Source organism: Alosa pseudoharengus, unplaced genomic scaffold (genome assembly GCF_046254945.1).
Source record: "Alosa pseudoharengus isolate Yale_2024_CS ecotype anadromous, Long Island Sound unplaced genomic scaffold, YU_APseudo_1.1 YU_APseudo_1.1_scf_12, whole genome shotgun sequence".
Classification (NCBI taxonomy): domain Eukaryota; kingdom Metazoa; phylum Chordata; class Actinopteri; order Clupeiformes; family Clupeidae; genus Alosa; species Alosa pseudoharengus.
The window spans coordinates 11371583-11393244 of NW_027468587.1; the positions used below are offsets into that span (position 1 = coordinate 11371583).

General features: G+C 42.3%; 1 protein-coding gene and 1 long non-coding RNA gene across 2 annotated transcripts; one reads left to right on the plus strand and one right to left on the minus strand.

Annotated features, from left to right (window-relative positions):
• The first annotated feature begins 3001 nt into the window (after positions 1–3001).
• On the plus strand, positions 3002–8221 carry LOC143118334 (uncharacterized). The gene is made up of 2 exons (XR_012986112.1): positions 3002–3254; positions 5729–8221. It is a non-coding gene; the product is annotated as an uncharacterized LOC143118334 (long non-coding RNA).
• Positions 8222–17411: 9190 nt separating this feature from the next.
• Positions 17412–20020, minus strand: LOC143118335 (C-C chemokine receptor type 2). The gene is made up of 2 exons (XM_076279409.1): positions 19818–20020; positions 17412–18623 (listed from the first exon to the last, which is right to left on the minus strand). The coding sequence occupies exons 1-2, from the start codon at positions 19820–19822 to the stop codon at positions 17564–17566; spliced, it is 1065 nt and encodes a 354-aa protein (XP_076135524.1). The 5' UTR covers positions 19823–20020; the 3' UTR covers positions 17412–17563.
• Positions 20021–21662: the final 1642 nt, after the last annotated feature.

The following is a 21662-nucleotide window of genomic DNA, read 5'->3' on the forward strand; positions in this document are numbered from 1 at the left end:
AGTGTGGAGATACATTGAGCCTCGTAAATGGTGTAAAACAGTGATTTATTTGCATGGCTAGCCCGATGCCGAAGCACCACCATTGAAAAAGCTGTTGGTAGCATCGGCTAACTAGCGCCAGATTTTGGAGTGCAGGGGACAAGCCGAGATGGGCTATGAGACATACGTTCACACTCGGTATCATGTTTCAACACACTTTAGGTCAATATCACACCGGAATTTTCCTTTAATGATCTCAACCTGTCACTCCAGGGAAGAATGACTACTGTCTTTAAACTGGCAGATAAAGTCGCTGCATTTAAAGCCAAGCTTGATTTGTGGGGACGACGAGTGGACCGGGGTGTATTTGATATGTTCCAAACAGGGTTTTGGGAAAGACTGAGGCAGGGCCCTTTCTCTCGCAGCTGGTGCGCGATCACCTTGTTGCACTTTCAAATGAGTTTGAGCGTTAATTCAATATCCTGAATAGTCCTAACTTGTCAGCGCAGGAGGAAGAGCAGTTGATCGAAATTGCAAATTACGGTGGTCTTAAGAGTGTGTATAAGGAAACCTCTCTGGCGGGTTTTTGGATCAAACCCAAAGCAGAATATCCCGAGATAGCCGTAAAAGCGCTGAAAACGTTTCCCACCACGTATCTATGCGAGGCCGGGTTTTCGGCAATGACTGCAACTGACCAAATTGCGCAATCGACTGGACATTTCAAACACACTGAGGGTGTCACTGTCTTCCATCACCCCCAGATGGAAGCTTCTTGTTACAGGGAAACAAGCGGGGCTCCCACTGATTATATTCGTAATGCACATTTAGTTCCCATGTTTTGTTCCCCTATTTTGTTAAGCATGTTCACACTTATAAATGTAGCTTCAAGTTGTTCAATATTCATAGTTCATATTGTTCAATTTTCACTTCTTCAAGTTCACGTTTTTCACAAGAGATCGTTACCTTCACTGTTCATACATAACTGGAGCTAGTTCTTTTCAAGTAATGCATGCAACACATATGGAACATGGAACCCCCGAACACCCCCCCCCCACCCCCCCGCCGGTCCGTGAAAAAAAAAATAGGAATCAAACCGGTCCATGGTACATAAAAGGTTGGGGACCCCTGTCTTACTGTATACAGTTAAGACACACTTTTCCGTTAAACGACTCACCTACCTTGATGACCTTTGTTATCACATTTTTCTGTTTCACATTGGTTAAAGCATGCCAACAGATAAGAAAAAAGCTAAGGATTGATTCTATAAAGCATCTGCACAGACACCTATCCACATTAAAGGAGAATTCTGGTGATTTTTCACATAGATCTCTGCTTCTCGACTTCACCTGTCGGTACGGAAAAAAGTGAACACGGGGGCTCATGAACATGCCCCCAGAGTATAGCACTGTAGCTGTCTGGTACAGTATCTCCAGCTGTTGGCTGCAGCAACTTGAGCTTGGAAGAAACGATTGGTTTTTTTTTCTTTTTCGCATTGGCAGTATTCGGTGACCTCAATTAGACATTTGATCAGGGGCTTACTCTGATGGAGTGCCAGCCAGCTAGCTAGAAAAATTGCAGGACTAGGCACTGTTTGATTAACCTGACAATAGCCAGATGAATTTCGCTCCACTTAGCTCAACTCATCCATCTGGAATCGATCCATTGAAGTGTTGCTTCAGAAGGCTGGGCCTAATCAAAAAATGCTTGCATATGATTGAATAAGCCACTTGTCCGTCATCTATTGATGTGCTACTTCAACCACTCACATCGAAGCCAACCCGTGACGCTGATAACAGTCTCACAGTCGCTTCTACGCTATGTCACATCTATGAAACTCCCGCCCTGCGTCCTGATTGGCTGAACCATAAAGTCGGTTGCAGAAATCACTCTCAATGGAAGAGGTCCCAGATGGATGTGAGTGAAGCTAGGCGGAGCTAAGCGGAACGACATTCATCTGGCTATTGTCAGGTTACTGTTTGATTAGATAATAAAATAATCAATGGAACACAGAAGTTCTCTTCATTGTCATGTATCGGCACTATTAAACTTGGCCAGACACTTCTGACCTCTCTTATATTAGGCCTAGTGTTCCCATTAAAGCTCAGCTTGCTGTTAATCATAGTCCCCAGATACTTACAGTATATTACTCAACCAGTCCTTTTTCCTGACCATTTATATTTGTTTTGACCATAGATTGTGTATAGTTCTATACAGTATGTCTATGGTTTTGACAGGATGTAGCATACACTTCACTTCCCACTGTACTGCATTAACATGGGTGGCTGGATTAGTTCTGCATTTGCTTTTAGTTCTCGTCTTCTCATGCCTCAGTTCAAGATCTTGTCATGACAACTTACACTGCACATATTTAATTTATACTACTCTAAACCACCTTCTGTAAATCAACTCTATACTACTGTCTCTGCACTATATTTCTTGATCTGTCTATGCACCACCTGCCTATACTTTGTATATCACATTGCACTTTTCTGCTTTTTTTGCACTTCTGGTTAGACGCAAAGTGTATTTCGTTGTCTTTGTACTTGTACTCTGCACAAGCACAATGACAATAAAGTTGAATCTAATCTAATCTAATAACCAACCCCTGCGACAGTTTCTTTGATTAATTCTATTAATATATATATATATATATATATATATATATATATCTATATCTATCTATATATATATATATATATATATATATATATATATAGTAAAGTGTCTACACACAATGCAATCTCAGACTAGTTTTAGCTGTAGTTCCCTAAAGCTGTAATTAGCAACCAAATGCAATCAGGACTCAGGACCAGTGCACCCCTCTCTATGACCAATTCATCTGTTTCATTGGATTTTCTGTAGCCTATTTTATGATTTGTCTGGATTCTGAGAGCTGTCTGAGAGTAAAGTCTGTTTCCTTGTTCCTCTGTAGGCCTACTGCCAGGGGCGGAGCTACGTGGTGGCCAGGGGGGGCCACGACCACCACTGGTCAAAGCTTGGCCACCCTGCTGGCCCCCCCAGCTCAGTTCAGTGAAAAGTAAAAAACAAAAAGAATTGCTGCCGTTTTCGACGGCACTTTGCCAACACTTTGCAAAGCAGGGACTGAACCAATTACTGCACTCTATCTACGACCATTGGCCCAGTCAGGAAGTGTAGCCCACAGTTGTGATCAAATCGTGAGTAGGCCTAGTGCAGCAGCAGCAGCAGCGGGACAATTCAAGTCATCTGTTAAAAACACTTGACAGTAGACTACTACTTAACCTCAGTAACAACAGGTGAGTTGATGATGAGTTGGAACATTAATGCTAATAAGATGTTAGAATGTGTCACGAATCATAGCCAAGTGAGCTGCGTTGGGCTGTCCTTATAGGCTCTGACATTGACGCAGGGCTGATCAGAAATAATTGGATGCCTGCGGTAACGCTGTTACAGAAATATTTCGATAAAATTCGGGTGAAATGCAAGCATATTAGGCACATATCATGGCTCCAATAAAAGTAGGCTAATAGGGCCTAGGCTAGGCTACTTTATATAAAAAAACATAATTAGCTGACTGCGTGTGGTTCTTGCCTTAGCTGGTCAGGCAGAGGCTGCTTTGCCTGAGTTCTTTGTTACATTGCTCCAGAACTGTTCATCGCAGCGAGATGAAACTTTAATTGCGTGACAGAGCAGAAGTGGGGCTTTCCAACGAGACTAAACTCTTGCCTGTGCGATCAAGTATGAAAATATAAAAAAAATCATGAAATGAAACTGATTCATATTTATAGTTTACCTGCGCACCCATTACTCTCGTTTGAATTACTCGCGAACCCGTGATCGCATAGATATGGCAAGCATATCAGAAGAAAGAGGAGACACAGGGCTATCTATTGGCACCAAGTACATCCTTCTGGGTTATAAAACAGACGAAATGACATCAAAATAATAACTTCATATAGCTCCACTTACCCCACGTTTTTGTGTGTTGTGGTGGCAAGGCATGTTCATAATACAACGCTATCATGTGTTTCTCTATGGCAAAGTATGTTCATAATGCGGTTTTGAGATCCCAGCAAATTCCTGCATGGCATCCAATTCGAGACTCACATTCTATCCCAATTTATTCGACAAAGAAACACCTTTTTGCCTTCACTTTGTTCTTGACAATGCAGTAAAAAGTTGTTTTAGAATCATGAGTGTACACACAGAATACGCAAACTCGGGTTCAGTCAGGTCAGATCAGTTCGTGTCACAGTTATGGAGCGCAGAAAGGGCATTTTTCATTACTAAATTAAAAAAAAACGCATTTATTTCTGTAAGGCGCACACCACATGTCTGTAAATTGCTCAGCCCCAAAGCCCCCCTCCACCATGGTTCTTATATTGCCAGATTCAGGACAGTCAGCCCTACACATACATGAAAGTCATGTCCAGCTGACAGAGATACATTTCAAAATAAGAATGGTATAATATGCTTTTTGTCTTTTTTTATTATTTAAAAATCTAAATTAAATCAATGGAAGTATTAATATGAATTGGTGGCAGATCTAGCCTCGACTGTTCTGAAAAAAAAAATAGCATGTGTAAATGGCACTTACAATGACCAGGATAAATGCTTATAACTAAAGGTAGTGGAAAAGCCCTTAAAACAGTCTAGGGTTATAAGGGTTAATTTCTTAATTCAGAGCCATGTTACTTACAGCCAAGTACTTAGAGTGGATATCAGAAAGAAATATAGTTTGGCCATCAGTATAAGATTAAATATCTGAATACAATATTTGTAGTAAGGTGCATTATCATAATGTACTTTTTTATAGCATTGGCTTATGGAAAATGATTTGGAGTGGACAACAAACTGACCTGTGTATCAGTGTTGGCTTTACACAATTTATTACCATTATTAAAATAGGCTATCCTAATCTTCAAAACTTTTTGAGTAGATTTTAAATCCCAAGTGCCACCCCAATAAAAAGTCTGGACCCAGCTGGCCCCCCCTATAAAATAATCCTGGCTACGCCCCTGCCTACTGCGCATGTATTGGGCTACTTTCTGGAATTCCGTCTTCTCCTTTAATGTAGCTTGCCTCCCTCTGGACTGAACCTAGCATATGGCTGGACATAGGGGCTAATGTGATCACAACACTAAAGTTAACAACAGTAACCTATCCTTGTGTGTGTATGTTGGCCATATTATTGATCAGATGCCTTTAGAAATGTTGTTACATTCTTAATTCAACATTTGAACTATTTATACATTTTTGGCTTGTTCAGTCACTGTGCTGCTATATAGAAATTAGTGGTAAAATAAAACCAAACCCAAAGTGATCTACCATCATACCTTATCTTACCTCAAAAAACAAATAAAATGTGGGATTTACAGCAATGATACAATTCAGAAGACATAAATGCATGTATTGCTTGAATCACATTTGTCCTTTACATGTTGCTGTGAGTGCAGTCATTGCATTTCATTTTGCATTTTGCAGACTTGCTGCAGATATGGCTGAGCAAAAAAGACAAAAAAAAAAAAAAAAAACACAACAGGAAACAGTGCAGAGCTCACAGCTAATGCCTTGCTTCACCATGGTGACTGTAACCCTTAAGCTGTGGTTAATGCAAAGGTGGTAGTTCAGGTGACTGCTCTGCGACTGCTGTCAGTATAGCAGGGCCATGAGAACAAGTTGAAAGAGGCTGACTGTCTGTATAAATCGTCTTGTAAATAATCTACCAGTGCTTTTTCAAAGTTCTCCATGTCTCGTTTTAAATGTCAAGGCCCTCGGAAGTCTACCAAGGATGCCCAGGGACCACAACGAAACCCTGTTGGTAGCATTGGCTAACTAGCGGCAGATTTCTGAGTACAGGGGACAAGCCGAGGTGAGCTATGAGACATACGTTCACACTCGGTATCATGTTTCAACACACTTTAGGTCAATATCACACCGGAATTCTCCTTTAAATCAATCACTCCCGGGAGCTTGCATGCTACCAGTCCTTCCTTTTCAAATGTGTTGCACCTGTTTGCACAATTTCACAAATAATCATAGGCCTATGTGATTAATAATGTGACAAATAATCCCTGTGCACAGGGACCGAAACAATGCATGCCAACTTTTTCCGTGTTTATCACGTATTTTAACTTTCCCCCGCTGTCTTGCGGTTTTAATATTTTCCCGTAGAATATCCCATATTTTAATACTCTCATAACATTATCCCTGCCATCAGGCCTGTCTCTGTGTTGCCCTGTTGCTACCCCCTCGCCCTTCCAACGAAACAGATGTCTTCAAATAATCGTTTTCCTTGCTTGAAGGCGAACTTAGAGTAGGCCCTATGTTAACCTATTTAAGTTTAATGGCGTGATTGTGAGAGCACGATATTGGCGCTTGCCATAGATATATACACTAAATGTCGCCTTCTGCTTCTCAGCATGCGTCAACACCGCCGCCATCTTGGTACAGGGATCTGAAGCGCTAAACTAGTTCTCCTGTATTGTCAGCGTTACCTATTTAGCGACGTTTGGCCATCCCCAGCGATAGAAAACCTTTTTAGCGATTAGCGACAAATTTGGGAACTTCTCACAATGATGGCAGATCGGCTTCTTTGTTGTTGAAACGTAAAAAAAATCACCTTTCTCATGGCTTTGTCATTTATGAATTCAGCTACATCTCGTTTGCCCATGGCACTGACCCATGATTATAAAAGTAACGACTGGCGTAGCCTATTTAGTAGCAGAGGTAAATGTTCTACAGATCTACAGCAACTTCTGGTGAGATTACAACTTACATGAGTAAATGAGACGAGGGGTATGTGGCCTCAACCAGAGCCTGTCTACGAAGAGCCTGTTTACTTTCATTGTATCGAACCTGGTTGCAGTTTACTCATTGTTCCTCTAGGGGCCGCCGCTAGCTAGTGCAGAATGAATGGGAGTCTATGGGGCTAGACGGGTAAAATGTATCTTTATTATCGTCTTAAGCTTAGTTTTCTCTAGACTCAACCATAAATACATGCCTGTCAGTTGGAACAACCCAAAAAACTAGATAATTGCTTGAGATTTTGACGATTTATGGTGATTTTATTTTCGCTAGATCTTTGCCCAGATTGACGCTAATGCATTATAGAGGAGTGGATCACTGAAGCAAGATGGCGTCTCGATTGACGCATTCGTTCCAATGAACAGCAGTAGTCAAGGCGACATCTAGTGTATATATCTATGGGCGCTTGCATAGTGTTCGGCCGTATGTCTACGTGTGCACCTGCCTACCATCAGCTACTCAGCTAGCCTACTAGAGAAAGAATTTCCTCTGTTTGTATGTTCACTCCAAGTTTTTGTTCAACTTTATGAAGCAGAATTACGCGCTACTTAGAACGTAACACATTTTTATTTGCGCAGGAGAGAGAATGACAGCTGTTTACCAATAAATACTATACGGTATACTAAAGGTAAGCCAAAGGTAAATGCAGCCTTTTTAGGGCTGTGTAAAGTTGACCAAATTACTGTAATATAGGCTGTTAGGCGTGAATAAAGTAGGCTTTGTTGCTACAACTGCAACCCTTCCGACGTTAATGGGCACGAATGTTGACATTTTCCTGTATTTTGAGTGAGAAACACGGGGCACCTCCCTTATTTTCAATGTTCAATGTTGACAGCTATGGAACGAAAGAGAACGTAATATGGCGCCAGAAATCACATTCCCTCTAGAACCTTTGCTAGTGCCTAGATGAGCTCAGTCTCCATTGAGTCTCTACGAAAGCCGCAGCGCGAGGCTTTTATCTTTATCTTGCTTATCTTTACACTCTGCAAGAAAGAAGGAAATGAGGGGTATACGTGGTGTGCAGAGAGGGGTGCCCGAAATGTGAAGACTGAGACTGAGAGCTACATGCAACAAACAGACCACTTTGAAATGTTGCTGTTTTCATGATTACAAAAGTTGGGTAGACTAAAAAAAGTTGGGTGACCCTCCCCTCAACAAAGAATAAAAATACATGACCCTCCCCTATTTTCCTCTGGTGGTCCATTCCATAAATAGCCTACCGAACGGTCCCTTAGCTTGTTGTTCAGTTGAACATATTTATCTAACAACTGTTCCCCCCCCACACACACCCCCTTCTATTTCTGTTTGGTGCTGCTTAATTCACTCTACTGGATGGTGGAGGATCAGGCTGACTGCAACTGCTATGGATGCTATACTGAATGGATGGCAGGAAAGCACAGCACACCTGAATTTCTAGATGAAGAAGAGTGAATAAATGCACTTGCTTTTCAAACTGTTAAGTTGTCAATGTTTATTTATGCAAGCTTGTGTAGCCTAAACCAGACATACCTAGGCCTAGCCAAATTTATCCTGGCTGTAGATAAAGCAGGATATGAATTTCCCAAAATGTTGCCAGATTAATAGTTGTTTACTGAGGTTTAATATCAATTGAAATCACATTGATCTTTAGTTTGGTTGTAATTTCAACATTGTTTCAATATTCATTTTAGTTGAAATACCATTGGAATCCCAGTCTGTAGTTAGAATGTCAATGTTGCTTAATGAAGGGTGCAAAAGTGAATCAATGTTGCAGTGCGACTGATTCAATGATTTAACATTGACAAAATAATGTTGATTTAACATAGATTCAATGTCTAATTGTTATCTGGGTGCAGAATGATTAGTCATCAACACCAACTGAAAGCCCCGTTTTGCAGGTAGCCTATAATTGCATTGCATACAATTAGGTTTTCTCTGAACTACATTTTCCAAAGGCCAGCTTTCGTGCTCGTGTCACAACGTCAGAACGGCTTGACGTACATGCTTCAAATTTGGTGTGAACATTTGTATGGACTCAATGATGAAGTCAAATGTCAAGGTCAAACCCACCTTGAGTGTGATATCTCAAGAACGCCAGACACAAGGTTTTTTGGTAAGAGGTTTTGTACTCAAAGATTAAGTGATTCAATGTTTTTTTCAGGAATCTCCCCACCAACATCAAGCCAGCAGCTTTCCATCCACTCCTCTGGCTTTACATTTCTACTTTCCTTTTTTATTTGTTACACAAAATGTGTTGAAAATAACACAACCTGTGTTGAAAACAACACAACTTATGTTGTTTGTTTGACACATCTCTGTGTCCAGATAGGGACAACACATTCGTTTTAAGGTCATAATCGTAACACATAACTTACTTTGACCCCCGTAATCCCGTAATATACCCCCCCCCCTCCCCCCATATAAATTGTTAGGCTACAGTACCACTCACTGTTGTGCAAACCATCACTTGTTACAAACTGGAAAATGGCATGGTAAATGGTTAAAAATCTGTGAAGAAACTTAATTACAGAGAATTGCCAGGAAAACACTGGCTTGACTTACACAAAAATTCTGTCTTGAGTCATCTCTTACTATATGTGAAAGTTGTACCAATTGATGAACAGATTGGTCATTCTGAGAAATTATGCAATTCCTTCTCTCTCTGTTCTTCTTCTCCTGTAGCATTTCATATGTGTTCTTTTTAAGTTGAACTAGGGTAGTACTTGACTAGGCTACTCGCTATATTTCTAAGTATTGTAGAATACATTCTATACAAGGCCATATCATGTTCTATTTGATGTGAAAAATATTCAAACCAATACAATGGCACCCTAGACCAGGGGTTCCCAAACTTTTCAACCCGCGACCCCCAAAAATAACCGTGCCAGAGGCTGGCGACCCCCACTATCCCTGGATGTGACTCAAAAAATAAAATAAAATGTGCGCACCGGCCATACGCACTAGGCTTTTCCAAACAGGGGCTTAACGACAACACAAAAGAACAGAGCAGCCTGTTATGATTTTACATATAGAAATTTACTATATGATAAAAGCAGAATAGGCTACCTTAGTCAAAAAATAATATCCATGTAACATGAGTGCACATTATTGCTGTCGTGCAAACTTAACTTTGAAACATTACTTTAATTTCCATTTTAACAGAAGAATATCTCAGTCAGGGTAATATCCACAAACTGTTGTAAACGTACATTGTTGCTGCGCAAATTTACATTTTGGCAACTATGTTTCAGCGTTAATCTCATCTATGGATGCGCGCTATGCGCGGAAGTTGGAACACAGCAAGTCCATTCTTGGTTTAATTGTGGAGACGGCCACAGATCATCCTTCACATTTAGACGCGATCTGTATTTGTTTTTAATATATGTCAGTGCAGAGAAAGTCTTTTCGCACAGGTATGTGGAGCCAAACGGCGTCAGTACGTCCATCGCGGCCTCGAATAGCTGTGGATATTCCCTCTCGACTGAAATCCAGAACTCAGCAAGCGTCTTGGAATTAAAATATGTCTTTAAAGTGCGGTCAATTGACAGCTCTTTTATTTTTCCCAAATGTATTTGATTTATGGAAATCATTTCACGACCCACCCCTCGGCGTCCCGCGACCCCCCGGGGGGTCCCGACCCCCACTTTGGGAACCCATGCCCTAGACCAAAGATTCTCTCCGCTCTAGAATCTTTGCCCTAGACTAAGCTATTTCAGCTATAAGTCCGTTTTTGGTCCTTTACTCACCCCATGCCACCGTCTATCTCTGCCTAATTGGTATCATCATGAAAAACAGTATTATTACACATTATTGTTTGAAAGAAAACATATTAACATATCACTCCATGTGTCCGTGAATTTGTACAATAAAATGGCAGGAACTGATTTCACCTGCCATGCACATGTAGTCCCCCCAATGTTGATTTAATGGCTACGGCCTTGTCTCTTCACACTATGGTTCTATTTCTGAACAGTATACAGGTGCTATGTGGAGTTTTTCAGTTTAAAAAATAAGCATTTGTCACAGGGTCTGCACAGATTGGCCAGGCCTCTGAACATCACACACATATTTCTATATTTAAACATCTCGGCACCACAGGCGTGATGTATGTTCCACTAGTCAGCATTGTGCCACTGTTACACTCAACAAATGTGTTGAAAACAACACAACTTGTGTTGTTTTTAACACATCTCTGTGTCCAGATAGGGACGACACAGCAAAGAGCATAGTTCCTAGCTGCCACAATGTGTAAATGTTTTCTAACATAATATTGTTACCTAAAGCTAACCCATGATATAACATTGTTGGCTTGTCGAAAAACGAGGAAAACTTCGATTCTTACACCTGCAACTTTAGATCATCACAAGTTGATAATCTTCTTTCTCTTTTTTAGTGATTTTGTGCCAGATATGTTACTATTTCGATTTTAAATATAGGCTAATATGGGCTAGTGCGAGTAGCACTTCAACCACATCCCACCACAGGTAGGTTTGATCATGACACCACCAGTATAAAGGAAACGGGCTGAGTGCAGAGCAGTGACCTAGTTGAGGTAGTCACACATCTTACGGATCTGTCAACAGCATTCAAACACTCCTCTGTGCCACTCCATCAGTATATATCATCCTCACGTCACAGACACACTTTACCAGACTATTGATCTGATCTGATCTGATGTTTGGTATTGGAGAATAACAGCCAATTAAATTGATAGACGAAAAGCAGGAAATTACGGTAGTTAAGTTCCTTGTTGCCAGAGGTGGGCACAAACAAAGATTGTTAAGGCGGAGCAAGATACTTCGTCGTAGTTCATGTCTATGGGCGCGAAATGGGGATCGAATCCTGTCTGCATAAAGAGGCGTGTTGATGACGTATTGATGAGCGTACGTTGCAACCCGCCAACAGCAGCGGCATAAATAACCGGCGCACACCTGATATAAAGTCGATTTTCTCCAGACTGGAATGCTCAAAAATGCTAAAAATGTACCTGAAATGTTCACAAGGGTTTGAGGATCATGAAAACGTGCCCGAAATTCACATTCCTAACTCTATAGAACTAAGACCTTAGCATATGTGGTAAAATTCTGAGCTATGCCCATAGACTTCAATGGAGCAGTCGCTGCCTCTGCTCTGCATAAAGGGGGATTTTTGACCCCCCCTCGTGCGATCCGGGTTCCCGGAAGTGGCTCCTGATGAAGTATCTTGCTCCGCCTTAACAATCTTTGGCACAAATGCATCCTGTAAGGTGTCCCGATATACGGAATTAATTAACTTGGTGGAGAAAACTCCACTCTGTTTCGCATCGGGGAGGTCTTTGCCTCCATCTCCTCCATTATTTCGTATCAGTATCGTATTGTATCAGTATCATTTTCCAATTTTAGTCTTGTAGCACTTGAAACACCTGACAATTCAAGCTCCTGAAGTTAGTTACTTTTTTTTTTTTTTTTTTTTTGTTCTAAGGGGATGATAAAACAGAAAAGACAGATCTAATGCTTTTAAGTTGTCTACATGGTGGCATAAGATTGACACAAAAAAATGGGTTTACACCCCATGTTGTCCTTGCAAAGGGGTGATAAAGTTGACAATTTTGGCTCCCTTAATTGACTTTTCTTTTATTTTTTTCCAACTTCACACATGTCCAGAGGGGATTGTAAAAGAGAAAAGTTGGATCTCTTGGAAAGTTGGAACACTTTCAACTTGGGAGCTGAATACTGTATAGGGAATTGCCCAGAGGATATCACTGGACATCCTCCCTATTAAACAAAAGTCCATCATGTCTGAATGACTACCGCCCAGTAGCCCTGACGTCTACAGTGATGAAGTGTTTAGAGAAGCTTGTGAAAAACATTATCTGCTCATCCCTCCCTGCCTCCTTCGACCCCCTCCAATTTGCTTACAGAGCCAACAGGTCTACAGAGGATGCCATCTCAAACCTCATGCACACCACCTTAACTCACCTAGAGGAGGGGAATGGGAATTATGTGAGGATGCTGTTCATTGACTTTAGTTCAGCATTCAACACGATAGTACCTCTCACCTTGGTCACAAAGATAAAGGCCTTAGGACTGAACACCACCCTGTGTCACTGGATATTTGACTTCCTCACCAACCGTTCACAAGTGGTTAGAGTGGGGGGTCTGACATCTGACTCATTAACCATCAGCACTGGTGCTCCCCAAGGCTGTGTTTTGAGTCCACTGCTGTACAATATCTACACACATGACTGCAAAGCCAACAGTAGTCATACCTCCATCATCAAGTTTGCAGATGACACAGTGATCTTGGGCCTGATTAGTAACAACAATGAACAGCTCTACTTGGATCAGGTTGATGAGGTGGCACAGTGGTGTCAATCTAACAGCTTGACACTGAATGTCAATAAAACCAAGGAAATGGTAGTGGATTACAGAAGGCAGCAGCAGAACTACACCCCACTAATGATCAGCGGGCAACCTGTCCAGACAACGACTCTACTTGTTGGTAGTATATTTAACTGAGTGATGAAAATGTTGCTTATTTGAGAAAAAATGACAGATTTGTCTTAAGTATTTAAGTATTTGAAATACTCTAAATACAATCCCTCAAAGTATTTTGTTACAAACTACATTTTATTTTTTCCAATCCTGCAAAATACAAATTGCAAAATATGCTAAAGTAATTAAATACATATTTCAAATACATCTAATTAAAATCCAACTCAATTCAATTCAATTCAACTTTATTTCGCCATGTATACAGAGATACTAGGAATTTGATTTGGTCTTCTCCATGTAGGCAACACAAAGTGCAACAGAAAGACAAAAACAGAGGCAAAAAAACACAATACAAGGACAGACAGGACCATTATGAGCAATAAATTAATAGGAATGTAAATAGTGCTGTGTTAAATAAAAATAAAGTGCAATGAAGTCCAAGTTTAAGAGTTATTTAGGAGGGCTGTTGCCTGGGGGAAAAAACTGTGGCGGTGGCGTGATGTTTTGGGCAGAAAAGCCCTGTACCGCTTTCCAGAGGGGAGAAGATTAAACAGACTATTGGCAGGATGAGAGGGGTCGGCCACAATCTTCACAGGTCTGTTAATGGACCTGGAGCTGTACAGGTCCATGATGGGGGGCACGGACCAGCCGATGATGCGCTCTGCTGCCCGGACGACTCTTTGTAGCCTGGCCTTTGCACAGGCTGACGCAGAGGCAAACCAGACCGTGAGGGAGGATGTTAGCACACTCTCAATGACCACTCTGTAGAACTGTACCAAGATGGGGGGACTGACCTGTAGTCCTTTCAGGCGGCGGAGGAAAAACAGGCGCTGCTGGCCTTTCTTCACTAGTTGGGAGATGTTATTGTCCCATTTGAGTTCGTGGTGATGGTTGTGGCCAGGAACTTAAAGTCCTCTACCACAGTAACAGATGAGTTGTTAATGACCAGAGGAGGATGAGTCGGGGGCTTTTTGCGGAAGTCCACTATCATCTCCACTGTTTTGTTGATGTTAAGCTCCAGGTTACTGACTGCACACCAGGACTCCAGGAGACTGACCTCTCTGCGGTAGGCTGACTCGTCGTTGTTGGAGATAAGGCCTATTATGGTGGTGTCGTCCGCATATTTGATGGTTTTGACAGAAGGGTCTCCAGAGGTGCAGTCATTGGTGTACAGGGAGAAGAGCAGGGGGGACAGCACACAGCCCTAGGAGGCACTGGTGTTAACTGTGCGGGGCTGTGAGAGATGTGGGCCCAGCCTGACATACTGAGTCCTGTTGGTGAGGAAGTCTGTAATCCATGAGCAGAGGAGGGGGTGAATGTTCAGATGGGTCAGTTTGCTGTGGAGGAGGTCAGGGATGATGGTGTTAAAGGCAGAGCTGTAATCCACAAACAGCTGCACATGTCTGCTTGTTGCAAGGGTAAACATATGTGCTGTGGTCTGCTCCAAGGGAAGGATGTTGCACAAATTGCACAGTGTAATGGAAACCTCCCCTACTCAAATGCAAAGAGTTCTCAGTTGAAGCAGAGACTTTCTAATGAGGAGACACAGCACACACAAAAAAAACCCAAAAGTGTTGTGAAGACATCGTGCCAATCATGTGTTGTGATCTCACCACTGGAGCAAGATTGGTGTCGTGAAGCCTTGCGCATGTGCATTTCTTCCGAAATAGATGCCCGATAAGTGCCCAAAAAGTGTTGCAATATGACCGCCGAGTGGAGGGACTTGCCTAAAAGGACTTTGGTTGAAGTCTCCTGGAAATTAAATAAGGACAGCTGCAGCAATTTACTGTGACACCCCTCCCCACCAGGAGAGAAAGCTTGTCCTGAGTCTGCTTGTCTGCCTATCCGTCTGTCTGTCGATCAATCAATGTGTACCTTTTGTGAACTTTCCTGCCAACAGACCTAGTCTAATGATCAGAGTGTGCACACAAAATATGGACTGATGTGACCCACATGTGTGCATCAGACATCTCCACTGGCTTAAATCATTTCACAGTTGCTAAAAACTTAGTCGGCACAAGAGAGAATATTTGTATTTTATTTATTAGTTTGTTTGTCAGGGGCAATGCAGTGCACATTATTACATACATAATGATCACAGTCAAAGCCGTAACAATATGTGTGTTCCATATAAGGTTTCTAGCCAATTGGCTAATTTGCAACCCCTTTGATACTTGGGTGTTTTAAAGCCTACTACGCTGTGGGAATCATCCAGAGAGATGTGTTAACCACTTGAATGATTACAGATGAGGAGTATATTAAAGCTCTGCTATATAGCTTTTTTATCACGGTAAGTGCATTTTGAGCAGTTTTTGAAGCCCACCATCAGTTACACTGCTTTTGGTATTCATCTAATACATAGGCCTGCATCAATATGGAGATCACATACACACAGCCAGTGTGGTAAAGAAATGCCAGAGTAAATACAAAAGGAGTTGAATGTGTTCCACCTCACATCTTACTGGTGTGTAAATTAACACATGTTCATAAAGCTCATCATTACTTACATATATGCTTGGTTGTGCTTTCTGTCATGTAGTGGATATGGTGTGTGCAAAGCTAGCTTCCTGTGAGATGATGGAGGAAGCTCATGGTTGTGGTGATGAGGTAGCGAAGAGGTGGGTGGGGGGATGGGTGGAGGGTGGACTTTGTCAGTCTTTGTCAATATGATGCAAAGCTTTCTGGAGATGTGCCCTGTCCTCATTTTTCTGATGTGAAACAACAGTATTTTCTCACTTTGTAGCATTTGTAAAAGTTTCCAGCACACACCACTCTCAAAAACAGCGTGTTGTTTGTCATCTTTCATGGCTGTAGCCTGCTTGGTGGATTGGGTGGATCTGTTTTGCATATGATCTTTTCTCCAAAGAAGCCAAATGTAGACTTTCACATGGTGTGGGGACAACCCCTATGGCCCTGTCTTAGTAGATCTCAACGTTTTCCTTTTAAGTCTACTCATTCCTGAGAGTGAACACCATTGTTACAGTCCCTTCATAACTGCTAACAACATGTACTGTAGTTACTACTGATTGCAATAACCAGCTTGGTGGATAGGATGGGTCTGTTTTGGATGAACCTAAATTAACCTGTTGCCCCACAAAGCCCAATGAAAAAGCTAATGTTGAAATTTGGACATTCAAGTCATGTTCTTGTCTCTGTTCACTCTTCAAAGTGAACCTGCTATGTTCATAGGTTTAAAGTGGTATACATAACTGCTATGTTCATAGGTTTAAAGTACTATACATAACTGCTGACAGCTGCTAAAAGTGTGGTTACTACCGAGGTAGCAGCACTCTGGTCACATGTGTCACTACTTCCTCTAACCTCTGAAAAAAAACACACACATACTGTACACACACTCACACACACACACACACACACACACATACACACACAAACTATCACTAAGACTACTTTACTTACGAAGTACAGCAGCAATAAAGCAATAAAACAGTAAAGCAGTTGTTTTGATTAAGTACCTTTACATAGTAGACTTTCTATGTTGTGGCCTAATGGTTGACGACCCATTTTAGGTGTTTCATATTTACCATGTTGTCAGATGCAATATCACATTTTCCTTTGAAATTGTTTTCTTTGCCAATGCATCAAAACACAGTGAATCATTCCCAGAATGAACTGAAATTTAGCTAAATAATATCTTTCCATCACTTTGCCAGAATGACATCAATATGGTTGGTTTAGGTCTTAGAGTTTTCAAGAACTAAGAACCACATTTTTCCTCTTCCTGTACTCTGCATGTAGGCTATGTCTTTCCTCTTGTGTACGTGACAGCTAACAGACGTTCATGTTGTTGCACTTTTTATTCATCTTTTCTCCATAACAATCTTGCATGGAGTCTTTGAGTAAGTAGGTCAGGGTTTTCAACCCGTGGTCCACAGCCCACTAGTGGTCAATAAAGGCATTGCTGTTGGTCCTTGACCATGCATTTATAATGTAGGTTCCCTGTGGGAATCACTGTCATTTTTTCAACAGTGGTCCTCAGGTTGCTTCTTTTGTCCAAGTGGTGGTCACTGGATCATATTCAGTTGAAAATCCTCTAGATTTTAAATTGCTTTAGATTAACGCGTGTGGCAAATGCACAATGAGAAGCTGTATTTGGAACAGATCACGTCACAGGTCAACACAGCATCCTTATTTGAGAGCTAAAACATAACCACAAAAGCAGTTTACCCAGTATATTATGTTCTGATTTATTATATACATAGCATATACATTATCTGAATAAACATTCTCAAATATATAAAAAGAACAATACAGAAAATCCTATTACAATTATACACATACACACACTCACTCACTCACTCACTTATATACAGTATATTTCGTAATCAATAGTCCTTTTCTACGTTTTCCAAGCGTGCTGAAGACACAGCTGTGTTTGAGGTGTCGTTGTCTGAAGGTTTCGAGTAAGTATTTGTGACAGTGTAGGCCAGAGGGCACAGTTTCACACAGAGAGGATGCCTGGCAAACGCCAGGGCGAAGCCCTTCTTGAACTTCTCCCCTACGAAGGCGTAGATGACGGGGTTGACGCAGCAGTGGGTGAGCGCCACGGTCTCCGTCACCTCCACCGCCACCGTCAGGTGCTGGGACATCTGGCACCAGCTCCACAGGTCCAGGTCGCGATGCAGCGTCTGCAGGAGCACGGCCACGTAGTAGGGCACCCAGAAGACGGTGAACGCGCAGACGATGGCGAAGATGAGGCGCACGGCGCGGCTCCTCTTGGAGCTCCGCTGCTGCCGCACCACCATGAGAATCCTCACGTAGCAGAAGGTGAGGACGGGCAGGCAGACACCGAGGCACACGGCGATCTCCGTGAAGTTGTGCACCAGTTTCCGCGTCTTGGTGGGGTAATCCACGAGGCACGTCCCCTCGTCGTCGCTGATGGTGAAGAGGGCCTTGACCAGGGCCAGTGCGGCGGCCGCCACCCAGACCGCGGCGCTGACCAGGACGCTGTAGCGCAGCTTGCGCACGGCGGAGGACGCCACGGCGTGCACGATGGCGAGGTAGCGGTCGAGGCTCATGAGCGTGACGAAGAGCAGGCCGCTGGTGAAGCCCAGCTGGTACATGCCGGCCGTGACCTTGCAGAGGGCGGCGTTCACCAAGTCCGAGCCCACGCCCGCGCGGGTCCAGAGGGGCAGCAGCAGGGCGAGCAGGAGGTCAGCCAGCGCCAGGTTGAGCAGGCACACGTCCGCCATGGTCCGAACGCGGTTCAGCGCCAGGACCCACAGCACCAGCCCGTTGCCCAGCAGGCCTACCACACACACTCCCCACAGCAGCACCGGGCGGAAGGCCGTCCCCAGCGTGTCAGCTGTGTCCAGGAAGCAGGGTGTGATCGAGGAGTCCGTGGAGTAGTCATAGTCTGTGGTGGTGTTTGGAAGCACCGTGGTACTGCAACAGTGAGGGACAAAGATATGGGTAGAATGCTTAGGCAGGTGATGCAACATCCTGAATGTCTCAAAAGCTGCCATTTCTACGTTGAGTGCTTTTGCACACCTCCTTGGGACGGGTGCGTCGGAGAAGGCCCACAGGGTCTTCACATTTGCAACGTTTCGGTCAGATGACCATCATCAGGCATTTTTTTGTTTGCCTGATGATGGTCATCTGACCGAAACGTTGCAAATTAAAAGCTACAATTGCAAATGAAGACAGTGTGCGGGAGCTTTCTACTTATTTAGTTTGGTAAATCTGGTAAATACATTGTTTTTTATAATTATTGTTATTTCTCATAGTATAGTTATTTCTCATAGTTTTGTAGACTCATAGTAAAATAAACAAACAAACAAACAAAATCATACAAAACATATAATTTCGCATTGACAACAAAAATGACACCCATACGCCCATCCGGTTATGGAGCTGAAGTGTGAAGTGAACTAAACTTAATTTCTATCACGACTCAAGTGATAGTCAGACCTTAATTTACCACATCTCATGCATTCCTCCACACTTAACTCATTGCTCTCTTCTACTGTACAACATAATGTATCACTCTTTATATTACTGTGATAAAAGAAAGAAGTGTCTCTCCAGAAAAGAAAGAAACATCCTCCTTTTCAAAGGGAGAGTGGGGCGTTGGTAGATACTTTAACAGGTGATGATGCAATACATCAATAAAAATATTATATAGCCAAGTCCCTTGTTAAGTTCCTTGACTTGTCGCCTCCAATCATTTAGATTTATTCTATTCTATTTCTGTGTTACTACTGTTTACATACTCTTTTATGTGACGACAGCATTAACATCACTCTCACTCTTGTCAACCACATCCCACCACAGACCGACCCTCAAGGACTTGCCACACTTCTACATCCCACAGCACACCCTCTCTCTCACACATCCTTCACCAAACCCAATCACTGTACTGTGGTTTGATAAGACCACCACTGCTGAGAAGACAGGCCAGACACAGAGCACATGGATTGTAACTCCTTCAGACTAGTTGTGGGAGGCCACTGATCAGTCAAGAAAAAAAATCAAACACTACTCTCCCTCTGCCATTCCAACTACTACATTTACTATATTTAACATCACCTGACATTATTCCAGACATTTGATCTGATCTGACGTTTGAGAAGGACTCACCTCATGTTGTCTCTGGTTACCTGGCAGGTCTGAAGAGTCCCTACTGATGAAGAGCCAGTGACTATGAGTTCCGTTCCTTGTCTGCAACAAAGCCATGCACATTTCCTGTAAGAAGTCCATTCTCTCAGTCTTGCTCTATCTTACCCATCGCACATCAGAAGGTTGGGGTTTTCCTGTGCACGAACTCGCTTGTTGTGAGGCACGGCAGTGACACTGGTGTGTAATGCCTTATGGCACAGTCCCATCTCTCATTCAGGCATCTGAGTCACACACACACACACACACACACACACACACACACAGTCACACACACACACACACACACACTGCTGCTCTGACAAAACGTTGACCTTCTTTATGTTGGCTTTGTTCAGACTTGTACCCCCCACACAGATACTATCCAGTAACCACCTACAGTGGCTAACAGTTAGCACTGCCGAAGGGGATTTCACCACAAAAAAGTGCAGATGTCACTGACCAAAACAGCACTGTTCCAATTTTAGCACGTCAAAAGCTGTAGTGGTCTGGACAGAAACCCCAAATATCAGTGTAGATTTCAGAGAAGATGTGATCTGGTGAGCCTACAGCAAATCTGCCCCATGATCAGAGTCGAAACCACTCCACAGTCATCTTGATATCTGTGGTGATTTGATACTTGATAGACAGCAGAGGTTTGAGGCTTAGAGAAGAATTTAAGACAACGGTTTTTTTGGCCAAATGTTAAATTCATTCTGCTTTGCTTTTGTAAGCACTACTTACTACTTACAAAAACGCAGTATACTGACTGTAAGTGGTGATCAGTGGTTAACACATACAGTTTGGAAGATGAGAAACTAGAGTAACATGTGGCTTAAGCTCTTGGGTTTTACAGCAGGTTTTAATGTCACTGACTGTGGTATTTCAATTTCAGAAACGTTATAGTTTCTCACCTTTATCGCTTGTTTTGGCAAATAGTTACTGAAAAAATGAGACAGGAATTTTCCCATCGCAGTTTTTCTGACAGCAAAAATGCATAGCAGGGGAGTTGGGTCCTTTTATATTTGCGAATTTCAAACATGATTTACCATCTGTCTTGGTCTTATCAAATTGATCACATTGTGTCATAGATGGGAAAAGGGACTGCAATCCAAATTAATAGTTCTGTTCCATACTATGCTATCTATCACTGAAGTATTAAAGGTCACTTGTGTTGTCACACTTGGAGTAACAGTCCAGTTATTTGGTCAAGTGTTGCTGGAAAACATCTTAAAAATAAATCCCCTACATAACTGCTCATGATGAATGAATCAAAATGATCTGAGGATCTGATAAGTTTGTTTTTGAGTGTCACATTCTGAAGCTGTGGTATACTCACTGTTGCTTGTGTATGATTCCTGCAAATTCTGTCTGATTCAAGTGTGATGATAATCTGATCATGTCAGAACTAGTCTATATGACCGAACACCATGTACCTGACTTTCTCCCTCACACTTCTGTGAAAGTGTATGGGGAACACTTTGTTGTGAGCAAACAATGCTGATACAGTGTTATTTATATGTAAATGTTTAAATAATACAATAAAGCATAATACACAAGTTCACCATATCTCAGTCCTCAGAGAGGATGATCTGGACCCAGACCCTGGATGTGGAATGTTTCACATTCTTTAATGTAACATTACCAGATAGGGCTCAGGCGTGCACCCCGGGATACAGGCGTACTGTACATTCCATCATAAAGTATCAACATATCACATTTCACACTTTCACACATTTCACACTTTCAGATTAAGCTTGTTTTTCTGTTTTTCACTGCAAAAACAATGAAAACTTTTCACACTCATGTTGGTTTTTCCAGTGTGACTCA